Here is a 23508-nt window from a genome sequence, read left to right on the forward strand (position 1 = left end):
CATACTATTTTATTCATTTTCCAAAAAACAAAATGGAAAAAACTGATGTATTATTTTGTAAAAGTTGTGGTTTTTTCCCAAAATAAAAACACCTCGAGTTAGTGTAATATTCTTCCCATGTGTCCTGCGTGCGAGTCTATTTAATGACAAATGCAAGTGATTTAATCAAATCAATACAGAATTGATCTCAATTGACAATTGTATTTGAAGTGGTGTGGTAGGTTATTCACTTGCTTTAATCCGCTGGAGTTTATTCACCCTGTGACCATTGTTATTCAAATAATTAATGAATAATGCAAATTTTATGGACTACAATCTGTTTCAACACCATGAAATTTATATCTTAGAAAAATGTGAGTATAAGCAGATATTTGAAAGACCTAGTAACGTTGTGTCCAATGGTGCTCCCCATTATGGGTAGGTCACAGTAAGGCTTTGCACCCCCAGCCTCTTGACTTGTAATGAGTACCGCAGGTTAGTTTGCGAAGCTCCCCTGGTCGGGTAGTATCCCGGGGGTTCTTGCCTAGCAGCTAATTTGCATGGACCGTTGAGCGTTTTTGGGTTGGGCAAGGATAAAGGCAGATTCCCTTCTAAAAACCAATGGCAAGTTTATATACATGTACTGAGTTTACATTCAATGAAACGGTTACTTCTTATTTATGAATATTTACTTTGTTATGCTAATTAAAATTTAATTACTGTTATACGGACTGCAGGAGCCCTCTATAATTTTCTCTTGCCATGTAACATTTGCATTTAAATCGAGCTGTAAATGCATTTTTTCCCAATAATAGTAACCAACTCAGATTCTACATGTATGTTGTGATCCTTTCCATAGTGTTTCTAGAATGTCCATGGTATTCCTTTTGTTTAGCTCGCTGCCTGAGACCGTTATCTTGAGCTATTGTGTTGATAACGGTCTCTGGGCAGCTACCTACCTCCATTACTCTTGGTAATGGTCGAGGCAACGAACCTCAAACAAAAGGAATACAATGGATAATCTGTGAATAGAAAAGGGCTAGACATATATATAATGATCCACAATGGCCTCATCCCAATGGCATAGATCAATAACCTCAATTAAACAATCATAGTGCAAAATTTGACCTCAAGTTTCAGAGTATGAGTTTTTGTACCCAAATTTTCAAAGGTCATTCAATGAATGTGCAAATGTATTGGGGTTAAAGAACTGCACTTTGATAGATGAGCATGTTGTGGATCCTAGTGATAATTTCATGCTGTTAATGCCTCCATATGCCTTGTTGTAACAGAAAAAAGCTTTTTAGGCCTTGGAGGACTGTTGGGTACTACAAAACATATCACCCGTCGAAAAGGGCTAGACATATATATAATGATCCACAATGGCCTCATCCCAATGGCATAGATCAATAACCTCAATTAAACAATCATAGTGCAAAATTTGACCTCAAGTTTCAGAGTATGAGTTTTTGTACCCAAATTTTCAAAGGTCATTCAATGAATGTGCAAATGTATTGGGGTTAAAGAACTGCACTTTGATAGATGAGCATGTTGTGGATCCTAGTGATAATTTCATGCTGTTAATGCCTCCATATGCCTTGTTGTAACAGAAAAAAGCTTTTTAGGCCTTGGAGGACTGTTGGGTACTACAAAACATATCACCCGTCAGCAGTGCATTAACATTATGCTGTTTCATAAGAAAAATAGGTCACCTCCCATGCCTTTTATCAGCAAATATTATTTTATGATATTGCTTGTGTATCTCCACTCTCATACTGCAGTCATATCTCAACCCTAGTCTGATCAGGTAAAACAGCCAAAAGTCTTCTAGGGCATGATTCAGCATGGCATCAACGATGATCCCTTCTAACGTAAAATTCCAAATTCCTTTTAGGTGGGGTCTTTGTGTAGTGTTTTCGCATGAGACATCAAGAGTTTGTATTTGACCTTGTTCATAAGTTCATAATAATATGCGCTTACTAGTACACAAATGTTTGAAAAGGATTGTATGTTTATTTGTCTTGTCTTGTCTTGTAGGTTATTTCTACCCAACTCCCCTTGGTGTAGAGGTAATGCGGGTAGGGTTAGGTGGTGCGCTTTGAGGTAAATTATTTGAGGTAGAGGTTTATTACTGCTTGCTTGAAGAGGTTGCTGTCGTTGAACACAAGGTTATTTGAACACAATCATGCTTCTATCTGCAAACTTTCTTCACATTCATTGCATTAGGCTTGACTCGGTTACATCTGGGTTTTTTTTTTGGGGGGTACAGAATTAGCCACGGTATTTTCTCAATGTGAAATACTTTATTATCATTATTATTGTTATTACTATTAATTTGTCGTTATTGGTTTGTTTCCGTGATTTCTTTTTAGATTTTTTTAGATCTTGTAGGGCAGCTGAAGTTTAACCTTGTCCTGAGCATGCCTATGCACATTATTATGCCAATGTTGGTATGTCTAAACATTATGACATGTGCCTTTCTTGGAATGATCAAACTACACCAGGCACAAAAAGAAACTCGTCAGTTATATTCATCCTTGCTGTTCAATAACTTGACAATCTTGGATTATTCTGAAATAAACATTTTGTTAATTGGACTTTTCTTTCTCATTTGACACCCTGTTCGTGAACATTGAGCAAGAATTGACCAAGATATGTGCCTCCAAACTCTCAAACCCCAAAATGAAAAGTTGCAATTTTAACGATTCATTTGTGCCTGTTACACTGTGTGCTTTATTGATTGGCCCATGGTGCTTGTGTGCAATACAACGATGCGTTCCCATTGAAAATCGTTGAAAATGCAACTTTTGATTTTGGAGTTTGCGGCTTTGGAGGCGCATATCTTGGTCAATTCTTGTTCGTTTTTCATGAACAGGGTGTCAAATGAGAAAGCAAAGTCCAATTAACAAAATGTATATTTTAGAATAATCCAAAATTATCAAGTTATTGAACAGCAAGGTTGAATATAACTGACGAGTTTCTTTTTGTGCCTGGTGTATACAAGGAAGCTAAATATGTAGGTCAAAGCAAAATTCATATGCCTCTCTTTTACTTTTTATTATATTGTCTGTAATGCAAATGCCTTGGGTGTTGCATTTTCTTCAATATTAGATGTTTATATCATAAAGAATCATTTGATAGAAAATTACCCCTTTAAATAAATCCTTTTCTAAAACAATTTCACTTGATTTGATAGTCAAAATTATTTTACACAGAATTTTCTCATATTTGATGTGCTTTTCAGTATTTTATTGGGATTTTGTTGAAAAAAAGTGCCAGAGGTACAGGCATTGGGAATATATAGTTTTCTCTGTATTTTTTCTTTGTTATATTATTTTGTTGGCTCATTTTTGTGTGAGAAATATTAGGCTTGCGTGTACTCATTTTAATGCATTTTTCATGCTGATTCCAAATATGGTCATGAAAATGTACAATTCTGACATATTTGATTTTTTTAAACTTGTCGCCTGCAGTCAACACCCGCATGGAGAGAGTTAAATTAGTTTGCAAATGTTTACATAGGATCAGAATTTGTTGGCGGATAACATAACAATAAAATCATAAACAAAAGAGTACCAGATTTTGGCTCAGAATGACTGGATGTTCCTTTGAGTTCCCTAAATTCATATTGCCAGTTCAATACATTAGATATAATATCTTGACACCTCTTTTCAATTCCTTGAAGAAGAAAATTAAATCTCTCCTATATATTAACATATAACTCATACTTTGCAGATTATGAAGCTTATTGAACCCTTTAGCTAAATCGTGCAGGTCCAAATCGGCTCTAAGCATCATGTATGCAGTCGCATTATAGAATGTGTCAGCCCATGTAAGGAACTGTGTACAAAGCCCCTTGCTTGTAAGCAGTATAGTCATATCCCCAAGGCTTGGTGGGATATTCAGTGATATTAGGTCTTCCACATAATAGAATACAACATAAGAACATGTAGTAGCATGAGTATGAATAGGTTTGTACACAATGCAAAAATAAGTTTCAATCTCAAGCAAATTGTCATACTTTTGATATGAAGACTTATTTTAAAGGGGCATGCACAGATCTGTCACGGCTGTACATAATTGTTCCTTATACTTGTGAAATGTTTTGTATATGCTTATAATGATAACGTAAGTCATTCTAGGTAGATATCAGTCATCTTCAGTAGATAGCACACATTTATACTGTCATCTTAGGATTAGGTAGATAGCACTTATTTATATATTCATCTTAGGTAGATAACACTCATTTATATAGTCATCTTAGGTAGATGATACCCCATTGATACAGTCATCTTAGGTAGACAACTCATATCTTAAGAAGATAGCACTCATTGACGAAGTCATAGTAACATTCCACTGATCTTTCATCTTAGGTAGACAGTACTCATTTATATAGTCATCTTAGGTAGCTAGCACCCCATTGATACATTCATCTTAGGTAGATAGCACTCATTGATGAAGTCATCTTAGGTAGATAGCACATGTTGATGAAGTCATCTTAGGTAGATAGCATCCATTGATGAAGTTATCTTAGGTAGATAGCATCCATTGATGAAGTCATCTTAGGTAGATAGCACTCACTGATGAAGTCATCTTAGGTAGATAGCACTCTTTGATGAAGTCATCTTAGGTAGATAGCACACGTTGATGAAGTCATCTTAGGTAGATAGCACTCTTTGATGAAGTCATCTTAGGTAGATAGCACCCATCGATGAAGTTATCTTAGGTAGATAGCACTCATTTATATAGTCATCTTTAGGTGGATAGCACTCATTGATGAAGTCGTCTTAGGTAGATGACACCCATTGATATGGTCATCTTAGGTAGATAGCACTCATTAATGAAGTCATCTTAGGTAGATATCACTCATTTATATATTCATCTTAGGTAGATAACACTCATTTATATAGTCATCTTAGGTAGATGATACCCCATTGATACAGTCATCTTAGGTAGACAACTCATAGTCATCTTAAGAAGATAGCACTCATTGACGAAGTCATAGTAACATCCCACTGATCTTTCATCTTAGGTAGACAGTACTCATTTATATAGTCATCTTAGGTAGCTAGCACCCCATTGATACATTCATCTTAGGTAGATAGCACTCATTGATGAAGTCATCTTAGGTAGATAGCACATGTTGATGAAGTCATCTTAGGTAGATAGCATCCATTGATGAAGTTATCTTAGGTAGATAGCATCCATTGATGAAGTCATCTTAGAGATAGCACTCATTGATGAAGTCATCTTAGGTAGATAGCATCCATTGATGAAGTTATCTTAGGTAGATAGCATCCATTGATGAAGTCATCTTAGGTAGATAGCACTCATTGATGACGTCATCTTAGGTAGATAGCACTCTTTGATGAAGTCATCTTAGGTAGATAGCACCCATCGATGAAGTCATCTTAGGTAGATAGCACACGTTGATGAAGTCATCTTAGGTAGATAGCACTCTTTGATGAAGTCATCTTAAGAAGATAGCACTCATTGACAAAGTCATAGTAACATCCCACTGATCTTTCATCTTAGGTAGACAGTACTCATTTATATAGTCATCTTAGGTAGCTAGCACCCCATTGATACATTCATCTTAGGTAGATAGCACTCATTGATGAAGTCAACTTAGGTAGATAGCACTCATTGATGAAGTCATCTTAGGTAGATAGCACACGTTGATGAAGTCATCTTAGGTAGATAGCACTCTTTGATGAAGTCATCTTAAGAAGATAGCACTCATTGACGAAGTCATAGTAACATCCCACTGATCTTTCATCTTAGGTAGACAGTACTCATTTATATAGTCATCTTAGGTAGCTAGCACCCCATTGATACATTCATCTTAGGTAGATAGCACTCATTGATGAAGTCATCTTAGGTAGATAGCACTCATTGATGAAGTCATCTTAGGTAGATAGCACATGTTGATGAAGTCATCTTAGGTAGATAGCATCCATTGATGAAGTTATCTTAGGTAGATAGCATCCATTGATGAAGTCATCTTAGGTAGATAGCACTCATTGATGAAGTCATCTTAGGTAGATAGCATCCATTGATGAAGTCATCTTAGGTAGATAGCACACGTTGGTGAAGTCATCTTAGGTAGATAGCACTCTTTGATGAAGTCATCTTAGGTAGATAGCACCCATCAATGAAGTTATCTTAGGTAGATAGCACTCATTTATATAGTCATCTTTAGGTGGATAGCACTCATTGATGAAGTCGTCTTAGGTAGATGACACCCATTGATTGGTCATCTTAGGTAGACAGGTCAACTATATCACTCTATGGGTCTACTTTTCAGCGTAGTGGTAAAAGCCTAACCATTCCTGCCGATTACGAGCTGATCAAACTATATATAATACCTATCTTAGTCTGTTGAGTCTGTGGGTGGTCAGTCAATCTTACATGGTTACTCATTACTTAATAGATCAACTTACATCTTATTACACTGATCTTGACATGGCCATCAAGAAATAATCAAGAGGTTAAATTAAACTCTAGCGTAATTGCAATTAAGTCCACTCAATATAGATTATTAATGTAAGGAAATATCACAAATACGGAAGGTGAAAAGAACTTGACAAGTCACAACAACGACGAATAGGACAGGTATTTTTTCCATAACATAGGTATTTTTTTAAATATTATGTTGTCAGTTGATCCACTTAAAGGGGCATTTTGTGATCCACAGCCTCATCCCCCCACTTTTCCCAAAAAAAGTTGAGATTTTTACACCACTGGATACCTCTGGCTACATAATGTTTATGTACCAAATATTTCTTGCAGATTAATTCGTTTAGCAAAAATATCGCTAAATTTGAATTTCGTTCTGGTGCACCAGAACGAAATTACAACACATTGTCTATGGAGCAGTGTAATACACATAATCAGGCATAACTCGCAAACGCAAAATCGGAATCAACTGAAATTTTGGGAATAGGCTTTTTTCTTGGATATCTACTGAAAAATGTCATAAAAAGAGGATGCTAGGATCACGAAATCCTCCTTTAACCCCATGAGAAGTACCTGCTGATTGGCCGAAATGAATATTGTGACCAATTTCGAACCAATCAAGGAGGGTATTAATAAGATCACCTGCATAAGTTTGACCATAAATAGTTTAAATCCTAGTCATAATTGGCAATTGAAATGAGCATTTCAAGTTATCAACCAATCAAAAATGCTGTTGTCCAGGGGGTTGAGCCAAGTTGACAGTCATCATGAAGGAGATTGATATCTAGGCAGAATTATTATGGACTGTGGGTAAAATGGTATGAAGAAAATGTTACTGCAGCATCTAAGAGGTATTAAGAAATGAAGCTATCCTCATGCATCATAAGTAGCAGTCACCATGGCAACTAGGACGCAATGTTTGTCAGCACCATCCCTATTTCACGGGGAAATGAGGACAATAACGAAAATGTAGCAGTAAAACGCGGATGAAAGTCTTAGAAATACACCCTATTTTTCATTTCAAGGACAATTTTGCTCCAAAACACCCCTAATTTGGACAATCGCGAACAATTTTGTCCTCGAAAATTCCGCGGACATTTCTTGAAAAGTACCCCTAATTGGAACCATCATGCGTACACATTGTCAGTGAAGACTGAACCCACCGGGCAGGTGAGGCACTTGATACATTTGACCATACAAGGTATGCTCCCCTCAAAGACTTTTTTGGACTGCGCAACTCCAGAAGACTCGTGAATTTTACCAAAACAGAGTGCTGAAAGACCCATGATTTTGATCATTTCAGTTCTATAAGATCCCCAAATTGCAGAACCATCTAACTAATGAACCCCAACATGATTTTGCAACTGGAAGTCTAAAGTAAGACTCTTAATTTTGATGGCTTGTAACTCCAAAAGGCCCCTTTTACCGGTACCGGCACATGTCTTCAGCTCTGGAAGACCTACCATTACCTGCATGTATCTCAAACTCTTCCCATTGGCAGCATGTATCTAAAACTCTCCCATTGGCTGCATGTATCTCAAACTCTTCCCTTAGCTGCATGTATCTCAAACTCTCCCATCGGATGCAAGTATGTCAAACTCTCCCATTGGCTGTATGTATCTCAAAATCAGTTTTAGTGACAAGGATTATTTAGTTTTTCGTGATTGCATCATATTTTTGCCCCATATCTTCACACTTGTACCTGTAACATGACTACTGCACAATCTAACAAAATATCAAACTTACATTGAGACATTCCTAACTTGTTTTTTACAGCTAAAACTACACATTTTAATAAAACACTTAGTCAACCTGTATGTCATGTTATTCACTATCTAAAATCAATTTGTCAATACCTGAACACATCTTGCTATGGTGATTATGATCATGACTGGTCTGAGCGTTTTTGCAATTTTCCTGAAGCTTCAAATTTTAATCAATTTTTCTCTTTTCAAAATTCAAATGAACATGAAATTTTAGTCCAAGGTTCGAGTTTTATAATCTTTGATAGTATGAAATACAAGAAAAAAAGAAAAATTCTGACAACTCCAAAAATTAACAAAACATGTCTGTGCTACCTTAAAGAAGACCAGGGGAAAACAAGAGAACAGAAATCAACCCTATGTAATAAACACCTCGCCGTCAAGTTAGGTACCTGGGAAATGAAAATGCTCATCTCGTTTACTTTTTTCTTTCTTTTCTGGAGCTATTTTTTCTGGTACACCCTGGGAAGAAATGGGCTATTCCAGTTGAAATCCACACTACCCCTGTGGAAGATTTTGGAAATATCTGCCACAGGGGAGTATGTTTTTCAATTTTAATTGGTCAGGGTTAATCATTTTGAAACCCATACTCCCCCTGTATTATGGCTTTACCTATATCTTCCACAACTGGTGTGAGTATTTCAAATGGAAGTTCCCCAAATGTCTATTGCATTTAAAACTCATTCTCCCTCTGTAGATGGTTTAAGCTAAATCTTCCACAGGGGTAGTGTGGATTTTAAATGGAATAGCCCAATGGAGTATTAAAGGAAGCTGATATTGACAGGTATACTGTGAAAACTAAGCGTGTAAGTCAAAATCGTTTGTGTGCAACTGGAACACCTGCGTTGTTGTGTACAGGAACTACAGTCTGTTCTTAACATGAACTGCTACATTTGAATCATCTTTGCTTTAGAAAATGAAATGTACATTAACAATTATAGTATACAAATATATACTGCCATGAGAGGTTCTGGTTAAAACTATGGGCCCGAGGTGAGATCAATGGTACTATTTTCCTGAGGGCGAGCCCCAAGGAAAATAGTATTAATTGATCTCAACGAGGGACCATAGTTTTAACCAGAACTTCAATAAAGGCAGTATATATTTGTTTTATATACTTCATTAATATATTCTTTGTTCATTGATTGGTTAAAAGAAATGACTTTTTTGACTCTCCAGCTTCTATCCTGAGTGAACAGCACGACCAATATAAGCACAATCTATATTTTGCCCTTCAAGAAAATCGAATAGGCTAAAATCGGGCTAACCAATTACAGCAGCGAGAAATCACGCTATGGCAGTTTCGCGTGCGTGAACTGTTCCGTTGCATCGAATGCGCGCACGCGGAAGGCATGGTCAAAAGCATAGACATACCACCTAGACCTATTACTTCCCATCCCTTACCACAGCGGGAGGTGAAGCCACGTATCCAAGGTGATTTTGGTCGGGTGGTCGGACGCTGAGAAATAAGCGTTCATGTCTGGAGAGAATACGCGCTCGTTTGCGTGATTGTTGCGCCATTATCGCTCGCGTCAAATGCAATAATGTTCCGTAGACGCGAACATGTCTACTTGCTTGCGTCCGGGTATGCGTCCTTGTCAAAGTCGTTGCTAAGCAGTGTCGGCTTCACTACGCGAACCAAAGTCATAGGTCTAGGTACTTGTTTGTCTGGGGTCAAAAGTACTATTTACGGCTTGGAGGTACTATTTACAGCTCATCCGGGACATTGAAAATACTATTTACGGCTTAGAGGTACTATTTACGGATAGGAGTGCTGATGGTAGAACTATTTTTGGTCATGTGATCCACTTTTAACCAATCAATGAACAAGAATATATTAATGAAGTATATAATATACATATATTGACTGCTATGAGGGGCATGGTTAAAATCATAAGCCCAAGGTGATCTCAAAACCATGCTATGACACGAGGTGCACATACCATGGTTTTGAGATCACTGCTGGCCCTATAATTTCAACCATGTCCTGAATATAAAGCAGTCAACATTTGTTTTATATACCGAATGGATGTATGTGGATGTTGCGATTGCGCAGTTTGATCGGGACTCATGTGACCGGTCAATAGTTCATTTTCATGACCGGTCCATAGTTCATTTTGAGGGCATAGCTAATTCAATGACCGCACTTTCAACCAATCAAAATGACCGGGATCTATGAGGTATATAATCTATGGACAATGTATATCCTGGTTGGCATACCTAATACACTATGTTTAGTAATTAAACATACCCTTTTCTCTTTGAAATTTCATTATCACTTCTCATATTAAGAATTATATTATGAACATTGAATGCAAGAGTATGTGTGTTCAGAGTAGATGTTAACCCACTGGACACTACTGGTCATATCTAACAGCAATTCTTATTGGTTGATAACTTGAAATGCTCATTTCAATTGCCAATTATGACTGGGCTTTAAACCATTTATGGTCAAACTTGCATTTGCAGATGGTCTTATTAATACCCTCCTTGATTGATTCAAAATTGGACACAATATTCATTATAGCCAATCGGCAGGTACCGTAGTTCTCATGGGGTTAAAAAGTTTGGTGATAGTATGCACAGCTAGCCCTGCCGTAAGAATCTTCCTTACTTGAATCAATCTGTATCCCCACTACTTGTTCTGTCTGCATATTCTTGATTCTCATACAGTCAATCAATCAGGTCCACATAACATCTTGAGAAATCCCCTTTGTAGTTTCCCACATCTGAAGATGACTAAATGTTACAAATCTATGAGCCCTTGCTACATTTCCCAGTAAATATTCCAGATGTTGACAATTTGGTCCCTAGTCCCCTTTCGTTAACAAAAACCTGTTCAATAGTCGAATTGCTGCATGTATTTGAAATCAAATAAATAAAGACGTTAATAAAAATAATTTGAATCAATATGTGGACACATTATGCCAGATATGGTAATTCTTTTTATTGAAGTTGTATATAATCACTAAATCGATCAAATCCGATAAAATATGGAAAGTGAACACCATGATGAACTTGACCATCATAAATAAAATCAGTCGGAAAAAAATATCAACATCTTTAGTTTGCTATATTTAAATTTCACACATTTTATAAGATATTTACACTGCTTCCACTTAAAATAAGAATATTCCCACATATGGCTTTTGCACATCAATATGGAGCACTCTACCAAAAGAGTGTAAATTTGCTTACACCTCCACTGGCTCTTCGTCTTCCTGTCTATAATATGAAAGTTGGCGTAAAAATAGAATGTCTAACAGCATTTTGAAGATCAATTTGGCTTTGTCAATATGTCAAGGACACAATATGTACATTTAAAAAAGTGAAATTGTCTTTGATCAAGTGCTGTATGACGGATGTGTTATCTTAGTAATATGTGAGCTCTGCAGTACATAGTTGTTTATATAATTGAACCCAATCTGAAATAAGGCTAAATAAACAATGACAAGAAAATAAGTTTATTGGGCTTTTCCATTTTAAATCCACTCCTCTTGTGGAAGATTTTGGAAATATCTTCCACAGTGGGAGTATGAATTTCAAATAGAATTAGCACATAACCAACTCTTTTAGAATCTTACCCTCCCTCTGTTGAAGATTATAGTTGACTCTTTCTCAGAGGGTGTATGAAATTCAAATAGAGCTTCCTAATGTGCTATTCCATTTGAAATTTATACTCCCTCTGTAGAAGATATTTCCAAAATCTTCCACAGGAGGAGTGTGGATTTTAATGAAAGAGCCCATTTCCTGTATGGCGTGTGCGGGGTTGTGTGTATTCAATTTTGGTTGGTAAGTTTACCGCATTTTTTTTGTGTAAGAAATCCTGAAATAAATTATATTTTCATGCATAAAATGCCAAGAAAAATATTATCTCTCCAATATTTTCTCAGAGAGTTTGTTCGATCTATGGTAAGTGATATGAAATCAAAACTACATATCAAAAACCAAAAGCTTTTCCTAAACTTTTTTTCACATTTACATGTAGCCTATCCTTGGCAACTGACTTTGCACAGTTTTAGCATTGAAGCAATAATTACTTACAATGAAGTAAACAAATTAATCTCAAATCTCGTTTTTGGAACACTTCAGGAAGCAGTGCTCATTACTGAAGTGGTTTACCCTTAATAAAGAAAGAATAACATGGACGGATTTAGAGGGAGGGGGGTGCACCCGGCACACACCCCCTCTATATTTTGCAGAGCGGCGCCTGACTTTGTGTATTTTTGCAGAGCGGTGCCAGACTTTGTGTGGGCGCTGAGCTGTGGTGGTGGTGGTGGCTCGGCACCCCTTCCTATTGAAAATTCCTGGATCCGCCCCTGAATCTGTGTTGTTATATATTTCTTTGAGGTAATACAACACAGCTCAGGAAGATTTTTGACATGAAGGGCTGAAGCCATTTACCCGGTCTATACAATACCAAAGGGTATTGTCGAAATTGTTGAGGGGTTGGCCCCACGCCCCTGGTTCCTACATGCAAGCCCATAATCATGCTCATTTGCCAATGTAATATGTGACACGATCAAGGGGAATGAGTCGGATGTTGCTAACATTGTTTTTGAGATATTGGCAAAAATAGTGTTCAAATTCTTTTGTTTTATATTGTTTTCAGCCACTGATAAATTTCTCATAACTCAGTAACCAGATGTTCAATTATGATGGGGTTTGCATCAAAATGAAGCATTTGTAAACTGCCAGAAAATGATGTAAAAAACCTCTAATTGAAAATTGCCGACATGTGACTCATTCCCCTTGATCATGTCACATATGTAAAACAAAGTAACAGATATAAATACAATATGAAGATTAAAACTCACTTCTCCTTTTTTCTCCCAAATATTTCATAAGTAAAATCCTTGACCGTCTTCATGTTTACTGCCGATGTATAAACCTTCTCAATTGGTATAACAAATTATTGGGATTTATAGTCCGCATTTGTTCATGTAGCAAACTTTTGCTACATGTACCGCACATTCATAATTCCGGTTCACTAAAAGTTTTTTGTGTGAAAATAGAAGACCAGTTTAAATTAGGCTGAGCAGACGAATGTCCATGAAGCAATACATTTTACAATGTCTTTCCTCATCCATTAATTATATTCATCATCTCCTTGACATCTTCGAAGTATTGAACTTTGATGCTTTAGTGTGCCTGTGCAATTGCACGTTCATTCCTGATTTAATGACCTCTCCTGATGTGCGCTTATACATGAACTTCATTCGAGTTGTACATTTTTCATGTCCATATCATAACTCCACAAAAAATGCTCATGTCTAAAATTTATGATACTCGACTTTTGCACACTTTGCATATCATTGTTGCATCACGGTGGCACACATCATGTTCTAGGTTAGCAACATCCAGGTATCATCTGCACAGCAGGGTATATCCCAATCAGCCTAAGAATAATGTTGAACCATCACAGCCAGAATATGAGCAGCTCTCTAAGTTTCATACATATAAACTGGAACATGTGATAATGTCCATTTCCATGGTAATTTCAAGTTAGTATTTTCCAACGATCTGCTGAGACTCAAATACATATCAGCACACATCTACAAATAGAAGAATCCAACGTACGCCAAACTGATTGAGCCAACTTGTCTGGTACAGTTGTACAGGTATGTACACGTACTCCAGATCAGATATAAGCTTGACATTTGAGTTACTTGCCACAGGGTACAGCCTTTCAGCTATGCTGCCAATGTTTGAATCATAAAACTATGATTCAAACCGCTAAGTTTCTTTCCTTTCAATATTTCAAAATATCACACAATTCTTTTCACTTTATCTACCTAATTAAGACTTGATGACTTTGAATCAATTTGGGAAAGTCTACAATCATGGTCTACATATATAGGCAGGGTTGCCAAACCTGCGATTTGGTAGCCCAATTGGGTGACTTTTCAACATTGGCTCCCGCGACTTCCGATAGTTTCCTGCCCCATAGAAACCAATGGTAAAGAGAAAAATTGGGCGACGTTTTCAATTATTTGACCCGCGATTCAGGCTGAAATCTTTTGGCAACCCTGCATATAGGTCATGAAATTATATACTCAAAGATTAAACTTCTACCATCTACCATGACCCAAAATAGCCTCATACAACATGGTGAAGTTCCTTCTATATTTACCAGTGACTTCGACCTCATGTTGCAGAGTTTTGATACTCAATCCCGTCAAAGGTCACTTCATAACTATATAGACATTTACTGGGGTGATAGAACTGTGCCGTATGATATTGGCATATATAGGATTCCATTATGACTGTGACATCACAGCTCATCTGTTGCAGACATATTAACCCTCTCCAGACTCCACACAGAAGACCAGTTCCAATTTGTTTTAAAAAATTCAAAAATTCAAAAATTTCAAAATTGTACATTTTCATAATCCTATCTGGAATCAGCTTGAAAAAATGCATTAAAATGAGTACAAACAAGCCTAGTATTGATTCAATGATTCTTAAGATAGTTCTTGATATTTTCAAAAAATACCTTAAAACTTCCCCAGAATTTTTTACATTGAAGTCTATGGCCAGCATGCATAGTATTAACCGTTGGGGATCAGGAATTAGTGCAACATATGCAATGCAATATGGAGCATGAGTTGTGAAAATTGATTTCAAGATATGGGCGATACAATATTAATTTCTTTTGTTTTTGATTATTTTAAAAACAAACACTAACTTTACATATCCTAGCAACCACTGATTTAATTTTAGACAGGTTTGGGTAAAATTTAGTATTGATAATATGCAACTGAACTAAATAGAAAATCACAATTGAATACTGTTGACATCAGACTCATTTGACTATGATCACATTTCATATGAGCCTTCATATACAGCTATCGCTAGGATCCACAACATGCTCATCTATCAGGAGCACAGTTCTTTAACCCCAATACATGTGTACATTCATTGAAAGACCATTGAAATTTTGAGTACAAAAACTCATTACTCTTCAACTTGATATCAAATTTTGCACTATGAATGTTTAATTGAGGTTATTGGAGTATGCCATTGGGATGAGGCTATTGTGGTCCATAGTGTATGTACCTTCATCTCGGCATCACAACACATCTGTTTAGATCCCTGTTGTTGGTAATCTATGCATGCATGCTGTTTAGTGATGTCATGCATTTTACAGTCATTCTTGCAAATCATTGGATACTTTCTGCTGATGAATATTTATTATAGCTGATGAATATTCATTATAGCTGATGAATAATTATTACTTGGATGCAGAAAGGGTGACCTTAACCTACCTCACAAAACAAAGATGAAATAGGGTATACAGAGCGAAAACAACCAACGAAGTCAAAATTAGGGGAACAGTTTTTAACACAAATCAAGAATTTCACAACCTAAGCAGATGTATACAGTATAACATTACTTTATTTTCTGTAATTGTCATTGGTTGTTCTGGGGAAAAAAAGAGCCACTGCGCCATCCCAATATGTCCTCAAACACAACATTTTTTTTAACTTGGACATAATATTTACTTTAACTTACATAAGGTAATTCAGTAAACAAAATACTTGTTTTTAAAAATATTTACGGAAAAAAATAAAAGCTTAATTGTTTGGAGGTCAAAATACTTCACCATACCTTTAACTTTTAACAGAGCTTTTAACATCGATTACTTGGCCCCACCCCCTCATACAAACGTGTGTAGGAAAATGTTTTGACTCACTTTCATGATCTAATTATTCTGATGAGTAGTCTGCTCAGACACGTACTACGTACATATAATGCACAAATGTCTTCAAATGTGTGTGAGTACATAAACTAGAACTTAAATGTGACATATAGACCGAAACACCCTTTTAAAGGTTTGACTTATTCAATTTTGTCACATGTTTTCTAACTTATATGGAGGCCTATCACCACATGTTCTGAATTTGGTGTGTCTGATGAGCTCTCAGGTCCAACAAACAATATGTGAGCCCTTAACATGTTTAATCAAAGCATGCCTTTTTACTGTCACAAGTATTTGACATCAATTTTATGATGTAACACAACCAATGACAAACTGATCTATCAAGCCAAATCAAGTAAATTTGAAAATTGACTTAATGTCATCATCAACTTACTCAGTAACCAAGCATATTTTTCTGAAATCCATAACATCCCAAGGACATGTTGTTGCAAAGATACATGCACTTTTATAATGGAATTTTGCTTAATTGTATGTGACGTGCCATGTCAAAAGGAGACACTTTTGGGCAGGCTATCAATTTTGAGGTTTTTACATATCTTAAATATAGAGAAATTTTGCTCCATAATGCTGTTTTCCCCAATGAAATCGGACATTCCTAAGCAAAGATATTGAGTTCGTAAGTTATGGTATCATAAAATTGGAAATTGAGATATCGGCCTTTAAAAATATCATTGACATGTTGAGAGTAGGAATACCTTGAAAAATTTCTCAAAAACTACAAGATGCCAGTTATATTTCAGTCTGAAACTATCAAACAATATTTTCAACATTAATAACATCACAAATTTGCAACAAACCCAAATTGTGAACAAATCATCCCCGGGCAGATTTGTGGCTATTTCTCCATTAACGATCCTGCCCTTTTTTTTAAAAGTGTCTCCTTTTGACATGGCACGCCTTATTGTTTTTTCATATTTTTGCCTCCATTTGACAATAAGCACCATTGCATCAGATATTGTCATATATTTTATTTATGATATTTACACCTTTAATATCACCATCTCTCTATTGCCATGACATTTGAGCAGACAAGCTGAATCTAGATATGACACAGCTTAGCTTATTGAAAGCAAAGATAACCTGTTCCGTCAAACTAATATTAGTATCATGATTATGTAAGGTTGTTCTCCCAAGCAGATCTCAAATTAATATTATTCCACATTTGCAATTTGGCAATTTTATTGCAGAAAAAACAAAGTAGCTATTTTTGTTAGCTATTAAGTTTCCACCAATTACATCAATTTCAAAATGGTAACTAATAACAATATCAATGCAGAACTGCCACAATTTTATACAACAAAAAAAATTGTTTCACCTGTTCAAGCCAATAGTATGTCTGTATGTCCTTAGTAAATGGGGGCAAAATGGGGGCCATTCACAAAGAACATGCTACTGGCTTGTACAGGTGTGCAACAAACAAAGTACATCAACTCTGCAGCCAGGATGTCTCAAAACTACCAACTTGCGATTTTTCGCTCATTTCGTGGTAGCAGGTCAAGTGGGATTTTTTGCAACACAAATTAAAAGAAATATTGTTATGGCTTTCTTTTGTGTCCAAGATCTTACAACTAAACTGCCTTTCACTCACCTTGAAACCGCTAAATCCGCTTTCTGCCTGGCTATATGTGCTGCCTGATTCGCTGCTTCCACCGCCGAAGCCACTCTATCTCTGATCTTTTTTGATCCAATCACAAAGAGTTTCTTTTTGCCAGATGCAACCAGCATGTTGTGTTTCCATTTCCCTTCTTCTCTATGTCCATCTGGATATGTGAGGCAACCATATCCATGCCTTTTATTTTGCAACCATTCCCCGGCATACTGGAACCCATCAGATCTTTGACTCACCCCCACCCCACACCTTTTATCCTGTTTCCACTCCCCCATAAAAACTTCTGTCACATCGTGTGTCCTTTCTTCCTCGTGCAAATGCACCATTTCACTCTCGTAAACCGATGACTGGAGGGATGTTGAACTAAGGGTGCTGTCATGACTCTTTATTGAGTCCTGGTGTGCCAGGCCGTGTCGTAACGACGCTGCACTGTGTGTTATACTTGCAGAGGTCGGCGATGTTGGACTGTTTTTGTCTTTCTTGGCACGTTTTCCACGTAAACTCATAAGTTTACTCCCACGATTTGCATCCCCACGCTTAAGCGCGGCCGGACTTGTTGTCCAAGTCCGAGGCGGTTTCGTCGCCGGACACATCCAGCGCGAATCCGCCTCTTTGTCCAAAATTGTCTGGAATTGTGGAGCTAACGGAGCCATTTTCGTGCTTTCGCTTCAGTAGGGACGTGAGAGACGTATGGAGAATAGGACGGACAATTGAAGCCATTCCATAAGGAACACTATTGCGTATACCATAGCCATGGCGCATACCACCTGTCCACTGACCCTGGTAGATGCCTGTCAACGAAACAAACAAATCACAAGATTAGATTAATACTAGCATGAAAGTTCATTTGTGTTGGTAAACTTCATAATTGGTAATTTATAAACTTATGATCTCAACACAAAATTAAGAATTTTCGGTCACAACTTCGACTTTCATCTGGAGACTGACAACCCAAGTTTGGGATCAGTGACCTTTTGGACACTTGACCCCTAAACCCGATCACACACTCTTGGTAACTTGTATCAACCCCTGTCACAGTCAATTTACATCAGAGTCAACCAACCATCACACAACGGGGATGGGGGGGGGGGGGCTGATATAAGTTACCAAGAGTGTACAACCGGGTTTTGGGGTCAAGTGTCCAAAAGGTCACTGATCCCAAACTTGGGTTGCCAGTCTCCAAATGAAGGTCAAATTGTGACCGAAAATTTGAAGTATGTCTTCATTTTGTGTTGAGATCATAAGTTTAAATTACCAATTATTAGATTAATACACCATCTAGGCATCTGTGTGTACATTATATGGATCTACAGATAATCTGTTCACAAGGTTATTTGGCATGATATGCATACATTATGCAAATTAGCTACTTTATTAGCAAATTTTGCGATAGGTTACACGCCTTCTAACCGTGCTATCCCTACCAAGTCAATGTAGTGCCTACAGATCTCCAGATAATCTGTTAGCGAAGTTATTTATCTTCAGATGCATAAGTTATTCAAATACTGTAAAGATTCGCCTAATGGGGATGGCGCACTTGGGGTAAATTTCATGTGCAAATAGAAAGCACCCTCCTCACAGAATCAATACGGATTAGGAGACAACATCATGAACAGAGATGAGAGGGCTCACTACCTGAGTGAGTCACATGTGTGATCCTCTCCAGACTGTAACACCCTCCACAGCCGGGATACAATCTACCGGAAGTAATGATCAACCATTCTGGTGATCCCTATTGACTATGATAGGCGGAACCGTCAATAATGAGTAAAATATTTGGATTTGTTCAAAATAAATTTATCTTTATGATTCATCAATGCAACCTTTATCTGTGATATAACAGACCTTTTCCACTCGGTTATTTTAATAGCAAAAAATATATGAAGCAGAAAAAAGTAATAAATTTAACTCATTTGGTGCAAGGTTTACTGCTAACAATTGAGCACTACTGATAAGGAGTGGAAAATGGCAATTTAGTGAATATCAATGCCAATAATATGTATTAAGTGTATTTATTATGACAATTTGGTTTGCAACGTATAAATAGTTTCACTGCTGATGTTCCAGTGATAATTCTTATCATATGTATAATATCTATCACCAGGATCTTTTCCTGCGGGGGGCTCAGCCCCTCTTTCAGATTTATGAAGGGGGCTTACACTGCTTTTGATTCAATCACTTGCAGGTTATGTTAGCACATCAAAACAAAGGTGTAAAAATCCTAGAATTTTAATGATTTTTTGAATGAGTAAATGACTGAATGGGCCTATACGATGTGATAGATGTACTAAAGTTTGGTTCGAGTAGGGGTGTGCCGCTGAGAATTTGAAAGTGAACCCATCAATATACCAATTTTTCAAGAAATTTAGACCCATGGATATACCAAAAGTCAAAATTTTCGGCCGAATTTTACCCAAATTGTCTTACTTTTTACAAATTTCCCCCCATAATTTGGTGAAATTTCAAAAAAAAATTTGAAAAAAGGACCCATTCATATACCAAAATTGGCCTAGAAAAAGGGGTCATTGATATACCATAAGGTTGAAAAATGGTATACCCATCCCCGTATGGTCATTTGTACTGAGTACCTCCCCCTGACATTTCAACTCATAAACAGCAAATATTTGTATACTATTTACTAAGTAACACATCTAAACGTGCTCATAAATACCAGTAAAACATTTACTGCACCATGGTAATAAAGCTTCCTACCAGGTAAAGATGTATTACTCCACTAAGAGGAAATTTTTGCAAAACATTCATTTCCGTGGTTTTTTTTTATGCTCAACTCGGCTACCTTGACAACAAATACGTGTGAATGTAGAAGTTATTTTATACATAGGGCTACATGTATATAGGAAAACTCAAAATTGTTAATTCAAGAACAAGTGAAATACCAGTATTCAAATCAGCAAAAATTTACACACACAAAAATGACTACCACTTGTATAGTACTCTAAAAGTTGAAATTTTCGCACGATTAATTTTTCGCCCTTAACCAATTTTGAACTGCTTCCCTTGTTTTTTAAATTCGCAATTCCAAGTTTGCTACATTGACCTATTCACAAAAGGAATATAATCGTGCGTTGTTATTTTCTCGGTAGCAGCTTGGAATGCGAAAAGCACAAAAATAAATGTAGCTTGAAAATGTCCACTTGTACAGTACCTATACAGACTGGTCTAATTACCGCTTAAATATTTAATGAAAGCTTTTACTTGCCATGTCATCAAGCATAATTAATGCAAATAGTAATTTAAAGTGCATTGATTTCTAACTGTCATCAACTGTATTTAACTTCACACACATGCAACAGAAATGCAGTTCTTTTAAAAAATTCTAATATTTTTTTTTCAAATACTAAAAATAAATTGTCTATCTATAATTTTTTTTTTTAATTTTTTTTTTCAAATACTAATAATAAATTGTCTGTCTATAAATTTTTTTTAAATTTTTTTATAAAGGACACAGGACCTGTGCAATCATTTTAACCCCTTGAGCACTACCTGCTGATCTAACATTGCCTCTGATTGGTCAATTACATGATATCTTCATTTTAATCACCAATCAGAATGGAGCTTTCCAAAAATTCACCCCAATTTTTTTGCGCGGTGAAATTATTCTTACAATGTTGCTGATTGGGCCAATTGATAATGAAAACTTCTTTTTGGCCAATCGGCATGTAGCTCTTATTATGTAACAAATCGTTGGCAATGTTTGCTGTCATCTCATTTGATCCAGTCTACGACATCTCAGTCTGGTAGTCTCATCTTTCATTATGCATTAACCCCCTGAGCGCTAACATTACCTCTGATTGGTCAATTACATGATATCTTTATTTTAATCACCAATCAGAATGGAGCTTTGCAAATAACTCACCCCAATTTTTTGTGCGGTGAAATTATTCTAACAATGTTGCTGATTGGACCAATTGATAATGAAAACTTCTTTTTGGCCAATCGGCATGTAGCTCTTATTATGTAACAAATCGTTGGCAATGTTTCCTGTCATCTCATTTGATCAAGTCTACGGCATCTCAGTCTGGTAGTTTCATCTTTCATTATGCATTAAAGCACAGTTATCAAATTCATCTCCTTGAGAGCAGGCCATGTGCATTGGTGTTACCATGGTAATAAGGTTTTAGCAGCCATTTTACACACATGAGCCTGAACAATAGCATGACGGGTCTGTCATTATGAGACCTGACTAAATTCTGCCATGCCTGCTGGCTTTTTCTCATTTCCATGTTTTGCGCTTAATATGGTTATGATTGCTGTTTGACTGCAGTATGCTCAGTCTGATCATCGTCATACATTGTAATGTTTCACTGCATATCTTATAAAGCATCAATCTTTAAATGCTTAAATTACACATGATATTAATGATAGGGCTCAATCGATTATCGGATCGGATATCGTATTGGATATCAGTAAAAAAAAATTTGTTTAATAATAATATGTGATAGATGAAGAGGTAAACATTAGTTTGTGGTCAGGGGCGTAGCCAGCTTTTTTGGTCGGGGGGGGGAATTAAATTTCGGGCACAGACGAAAAACATTACAGTTGCATCATACAATACATAGAGATTGTATGTCTTCAAGCTTCCAAAAAAGGTATTATTTGGACGATGTGCATGCGTAGCATGCAAAAATTTGGTAGTTTACACTATTTCTGTCCATTATCAGGATGGAAAGGGCTTTATCTGTACAATGTGTGCATGTTTGTAACATTTTGTATTTTATACTATTTTGGCCCATGATCGGGCTGAATTTTGGTCGAAACTTACTCCTTTTCTTTTTCTTTGCCCTCCTGATTTTCTCTCATTTTTTGTCAGAGGGGCACTTTTTTCTTTCATTTTTTTTTTATCAGGGGGGCGGATGTTATACTTACGATTAATATTTTTATTTGAATTTAAGGGTTTAAGAATGAGAATAAAGCTATTCTTTTTAAGTATTTTTGATGTAAAACAACTCAGCTTTACCTCGTTCTACTTAAAATAATGATGTCAGCCGTGTTATATGAGACGATAGATCCATGACAGCAGCTAAAAACAATACCTTTATTCTCTAAATATATGTCATTTGCAGAAATGCTGCTGCTGTATCATCACAACAACAAAATATCCAGATAGATGCTTAAACATTTGTCCCAAGCGACATACTAATATCCAAATCCTGATTCAATGTATCATGAAAATGACATTTTAATAGCAGGACTGCTGAAAAAAAATTGACCTAAATTTAGGATTAAAGACCATCACTCCACTAAGAGAATGTGATGCGAAGACGACTGAAGATTACAGCAAATAAAATCAAATTGTATCACTTAACCCTCTGAGCACTACCTGCCAATCTAACATTGCCTCTGATTGGTCAATTACATGATATCTTCACTTTGATCACCAATCAGAATGGAGGTTTGTTTATAATTCACCCCAATATTTTTGCATGGTGAAATTATTCTGACAATGTTGCTGATTGGTCCAATTGATATTGAAAACTTCTTTTTGGCCAATCGGCAGGTAGTTCTCATGGGGTTACATAATGAACTCATAACCTTCATCAACCTTCAATAACCACACAATCTAAATGAACAAGCACTCATCATAACTCATCATGCCAATATACAGATCAAATATGTATGCTTCATCACAGACTCTAAAAGATTTCCTTGCAGAAGTATATTCATAAGTTATTCATTTCTTGGATTGATAAAACAATAAAAATTCCTTTAAAAAAGGAATGGGGCGCCCAAATTATGTGAGCTTGGACGTGATATGGTGAATTCCATGGCATGGTGTTTAGATTTGGTCCCGGGGATTTGGTATCATAATGATTTTTTCTAGGGAAGAGTAGAAGATGATCAAATGCAAGACAAATGTGTTTGATTGGGGAAGGTGTATCACAGGACCGCTTTGGATGAAATAAATCGAATTGGAATGAAGCTGTCGTGTCAATTTGCGATTATGTGGGGTGGGG

At 36.4% G+C, this 23508-nt stretch overlaps 1 protein-coding gene across 1 annotated transcript in view; it reads right to left on the reverse strand.

Annotated features, from left to right (window-relative positions):
- LOC140136119 (junctophilin-2-like) overlaps window positions 1–23508 on the reverse strand; it is a 160450-nt gene that overhangs the window by 44757 nt on the left and 92185 nt on the right. Inside the window, 2 exon segments of the mRNA XM_072157825.1 lie at window positions 17513–18081; window positions 18083–18324. Coding sequence (XP_072013926.1) covers window positions 17513–18081; window positions 18083–18324 — 811 coding nt within the window.

Source organism: Amphiura filiformis, chromosome 16 (genome assembly GCF_039555335.1).
Source record: "Amphiura filiformis chromosome 16, Afil_fr2py, whole genome shotgun sequence".
NCBI lineage: Eukaryota > Metazoa > Echinodermata > Ophiuroidea > Amphilepidida > Amphiuridae > Amphiura > Amphiura filiformis.